This window comes from Phalaenopsis equestris, unplaced genomic scaffold, assembly GCF_001263595.1.
Source record: "Phalaenopsis equestris unplaced genomic scaffold, ASM126359v1 Scaffold000202, whole genome shotgun sequence".
Lineage (NCBI taxonomy): Eukaryota > Viridiplantae > Streptophyta > Magnoliopsida > Asparagales > Orchidaceae > Phalaenopsis > Phalaenopsis equestris.
This window is the reverse complement of record NW_018164644.1, coordinates 392,933-398,090: the sequence shown is the minus strand read 5'-3', so window position 1 is coordinate 398,090 and position 5,158 is coordinate 392,933. Positions and strand designations below refer to the sequence as shown.

Sequence of the window (5,158 nt, the reverse complement as noted above, 5' to 3'; positions counted from 1 at the left end):
AAGTGTTTGGATTTGGAATTTTTCTTCAACTTGGCCAAGTTTTCAGGAGGCAAAAGCAGAATTTCAGGCTTTACTGATACAGATCTCTGAAAAGGTTAGCTCTGAAATTTGATTTTGCTTGAATTGTTTTCAAGCCTCGGATGCAGATATCGATGCAGCTCATGTGAGGTTTGATGTATGATCTATTGTGCCTAATATGTTTCATTTTGATGGCTTCTAATTTATTTGTAAATTGATTTTCTTCAAAATGTGTTGGTCCAAATGGGTTTGTAAATAAAAGCTGGTTTTTTTATGAAATGACATGTAATGTTTTTCCAAAACATTGCTTGTATTGCTGGAACATGATATGCTCTAGATTTCTTCCAGCAACTAGCTCTATAAATGTATATTCTCCTTTATAAGGTGTACTTAGTTTTGGAATATTTACATGCATAGCACTCGATTCTTATGTATTTACATTTCTAACACTTTAACTTCAATTTTTACGTGTATCTTATCTTTGCTTATGCATGAAAATGTGTATTTCATATTTTAAAGATTGAAATGGTGGTATTTTTTATGAGATTTGGGCGGTATAAATGTTAGATATGTAAATACATAAAATTTGGTGGTATTTATGTAAATGCCCCGCATTTTTTTTCTTCTGGTTGCATTCGATTTCATATTTGATTTCATATTTTATGAATAGAATTTTCCATTTTTTTTCATATTTTTATTGATCCAGTAAAATTTGTTAAATATGTCAGGCCAGAATACTGTAGAAATATAATGTTATGAAGCAGAAATTTATTCAGTTATTGTTGAAATAATGTAAATCTATGCGATAATATATATATATTTCATATGATAATTTAAAAATAACATCAATTTTAATCTAAGCGATATATGAATTTTGAAGAATATGATTTATCTTTTTTTTTTTCTTTTCTTTTTCTTTTCTTTTCACTCTTTTTCTCATAAAATATTATTATTGTGTTCCAGAAAATTTGTTGAGATAGAGATATTAAAATTTTAGTATTGTAGGATAATCTAAAACACATAGATAAAAGAAAAGTTAGTAAGGGTGATGCCAAAGTTTTTTACTTGAAAAAAATTAAAATGGTTAGAATTGCGAAGCCAAGCCCAATTAAAATAATTTCTATATACTCATATGGGGTACAAAATTTTATCATCAATAGAATAGCCAGAATCAATATTACAGTTAATCGGGTTATCGACATAACTCCCAGTAGAGTGACGTTGTGACGAATTACATTGGAGAAATGGCGATGACTTGATTGCTATGAAGGAAGACCGATGGTAAAGTTTGTGTGTCAAAAAATCTGATGATTGTGTGTGTCGATAGTGTTGGGTCGATGGTGATGATGGTAGTGTTATGGCATCAAAGATCTAATATTGGTCTAGCGACATCGATGGTGGTGGCTAGCCAATGATGGTCTGACGATGGCGGTGGTTCGACATCGATGGTGTTGTCTGGACAGCGGTGGTCCGATGATGGCGATGGTTTTGCCGCAATGACGGTAGTGGCTAGGAATAGGTGGTTCTGCTGCGGTAGCATTCAAATGGTGGTGATTCGGTGGCGAGGATGATGGTGGCCATACAACGATGGTGAAGCAATTTCGGTGGTTCTACGACAACGATGGTAGTTGTCGGTTAGTGGTGTTTTTGCGACCGTGATATCCAGACGAAGGTGGTTTGGTAGTGAGGGTGATGGTGGTCAGTGGAACAGTGTCTTGATCATGGCCTGCAATGGTTGTTTGATGATGGCAGAGACTCGACGGGGGATGGCCGGTGGTTGTGATGGTTACATAGTAGCGATTCAGTAGCGACGACAGTGGTGTTGGGAAACAATAGTCTAACTATGGTGGCCACCCAAATTTGATGGTTCGACAACAAAGACAACAAAATGACGGTGGTAGCCATACAATAGTGGTCCGACAACAAAGACAACAAAATGACGATGGTTAAATGGTGATCGTGGCTAGACAGAGGTGGTCTGGCAATGGTGACAGTGGTGACCGGCTATTGGCAATCCAATGGTGGCTGACAGTAGGAATATATATTAGAAGCAAATACATTGGTATAAAACAAAATTAGAAACAAATATCTCAGTATAAACGAAATTTTAATAAGGCTTCTCTTACAAAAAGGTTTAATTTTGTGTCCCGTCTTTATCTCGCAGTCAGCATCTTGGAGAGAAGACATCTTTGTTGAACTAATAAGTGTATTAAAAAATATTTTTTTCCTAAACTATTATCTCTCTTATGAGCATCGTATCTTCTTCAATAACTTCCTTTTTGAAGAATATGAATATGACTTGCTCTTTTTTCTTTTTATTACTTTCTCTCCTTTTCTCAGAAAATGTTATTGGTAGGAGCTAGAGAATTTGTGGCCGTGGAGAAATTAACTTCGTACCATCATAAGAAAATCCATTACACAGAGATAAAAGAAGAGCTGATAGACAGGACATCAGACATTTTACATGGAAAAATTAAAAGAGTAAAAACCATTGAATCTAGCCCACTTGAAATGATCTCACTATATTTATATAGGATAAAAGGCGACGTCCAAACGGTGGTGATCCTATGGAGGAGAAGATAGTGGCTAGGCGATGATTTTGGGTTAGCGATGACGGTGGTTTTACTACAACAACAATAGTGGTTGGGCAGTGGTGGTTCTGCGGTGATGACATCCAGACGACGATGGTCTGGTTGCAGGGACGGTGGTTTGATGATGGTGGAGACTCGACGATGGTGTTTTGGTGGCAGTGATGGCTTGTTAGTAGTGATCCAGTAGCGATGACGGTGGTGGTTGGGTAGCAATGGTCTGATGGTGGCGGCCACCAGACATCTACCACTCGGTGGTCGTTAGGCAATAGCTAGGGATTGCTATATGCGATGGTCTAGTGGAGACAACGGTGGTGATTAATTGGTAACCAAACGATGATGGTTTTGTGGATGTAACGATGATCCGGCGTTGTAAGCAGCCTGGCGACGGTGGTCCATCGATGGTTTGACAGTGACAAACGTAGTGGTCGAGCAGTAATGATCTGGTAGCAGCGACGAAAATTTTGAGGTCCACCGCGATGAAAGTTGTGGTCCATCAGTGGCAACGTCCAGACGACAGTAGTCCCGTGGCAGCTACTGATAGTTGTTAGGAGGATGGTCCATTTATGGGAGTGGCTTGATGACGGTGGTTCGACGATGACAACAACATTGGTGGTCGACAGCTGTGGTTTGACGATGACGACAACCAAACAATGGTAGTTCGTTGGCAATGATTGCGGTGGCAGGGCAACGGTGGTCTGACGATGGTGATACCGAGATAGTGGGGGTTTGATTATGGAGACGACTCGACGGTGGTGTTCAATGATATTTATAGTGGTGATCGGACAGTGGCCATTGGCGATCCTGCCGCCCAAATAAGCCCTAAAATTTTAGTTGACTGGTCAATAGATCTCTGTACTTACAGCTTGAATTTATTTCTTATATATTTCTTATTGCATTTTAGGATTACAGAGTTTTATAATTTAAGTGAGATCCCCTGAATTGGGATCACTTTTAATTTTGATTTTTTTTTATTTTCTTATCTTATTTTATTTATATCTTACCCTAAAATAAAACATATGTAATTGTTTAGAATGCATTAAAAAATAATTTTTAAATGTTTTTTATTACTTTAAAAATAAGTTAATTTATTTTTAAAAGTAAAATTAAAAAACATACCAAAAAAATGTATTAAAAAAAATTTTTAAAATAAACCAAAAACAAAATTTAAAAATAGAACAAAAAAATAATCCCTAACAAGCCCTAATTTCATTATTGTGAATGAAAATTAGTTTATTGACCATTATAAAAATTAAAAGATCTTTAAATTTGTCAGAAGAACAAATAGTGTGAAACCTCTCAAGTTGAATAGAGCTAAACTTTTAAGCATTAATGCTCATTTTCGTGTAAGAGTCTAATTTCTCGAGCGTGAACAACCTCCAGATTGATGACCTCCTAATATAAGTTATACTAATGCAACAAAATCGTGAATTTATTAGGCCAAAATGAACAATATCTCGATGAATGAGCAACACAATATATTTTCAAAGAGAAGACCATTCATTCCATATAAACACATACAAGAACAAGAAAAAAAAATCATTTCAGCAACGGACATTACTAATTTTATTACATCCATCACCCAAACAACCCCCATCACATTCACAAATTCTTCACAAATTTCCCCAAAACAAATAAATACAACACAATCCACTTCTCCTCCCCCCCCACTTTCCCTCACTTTCCGGGCACAAAGTTGGTGGCATAAGCCCATGCATTATTGTTCACCGGATCCGCCAGATGATCCGCCAGGTTCTCCAGCGGGCCCTTACCCGTAACGATAGCCTGCACGAAGAACCCGAAAACAGAGAACATGGCCAGCCTTCCATTTTTCAGCTCCTTCACCTTCAGCTCCGCGAAGGCCTCTGGATCTTCAGCCAGGCCCAACGGATCAAAGCTGCCCCCGGGATACAACGGATCGGTGACATCACCGAGCGGCCCACCGGCAACTCGATATCCCTCGACGGCCCCCATGAGGATGACTTGAACGGCCCATATAGCGAGGATGCTCTGCGCGTGGATCAGACTCGGGTTACCCAAATAGTCCAGCCCACCTTCACTGAAGATTTGGGCCCCGGCCTTGAACCAGACAGCTTCGCCGAATTTGACGCCGTTACGGGCCAGGAGCTCGGGGAAGACGATGCCCAAAGCTCCTAACATTGCCCATCGGGAGTGAATGACCTCCAGCTCTCTGTTCCGGGCGAAGGTCTCTGGGTCAGCGGAGAGGCCGGCGGTGTCCCACCCATAGTCGCCGGGGAATTCGCCGGTGAGATAGGAAGGGGGCTCGCCGGAGAATGGGCCGAGGTACTTGACACGGTCTGGGCCGTACCATGGGCTTCCTGAGGACTTGCTTGCAGTCTTGCGCATGGTGATGCGGGCTTCGCCGAAGAGGGCGGGGTTGGAAGGGGATAGCTTCACAGGCTTGCCGGCGAAGGAGGGGGAGGAGAGAGCCATTGCGGCTGCAGTGGCGGCCATGGTGTTAGGATTAGTAGAGCTGGGGTGATGAAGAGAATTGAGTGCAGAGAGATGGATTGAGGGGTGGGGGGGGGGGG

At 40.3% G+C, this 5,158-nt stretch overlaps 1 protein-coding gene across 1 annotated transcript; it reads right to left on the bottom strand.

Moving 5' to 3' along the window:
* Positions 1–4,087: 4,087 nt before the first annotated feature.
* Positions 4,088–5,137, bottom strand: LOC110022745 (chlorophyll a-b binding protein of LHCII type 1-like). Its single transcript, XM_020721829.1, has one exon. The coding sequence runs from the start codon at positions 5,079–5,081 to the stop codon at positions 4,284–4,286; it is 798 nt and encodes a 265-aa protein (XP_020577488.1). The 5' UTR covers positions 5,082–5,137; the 3' UTR covers positions 4,088–4,283.
* Positions 5,138–5,158: the final 21 nt, after the last annotated feature.

Bases quoted from the DNA above. Each gene is read 5' to 3' on its own strand.
- LOC110022745 (XM_020721829.1), bottom strand. From the start codon at position 5,081: ATGGCCGCCACTGCAGCCGCAATGGCTCTCTCCTCCCCCTCCTTCGCC.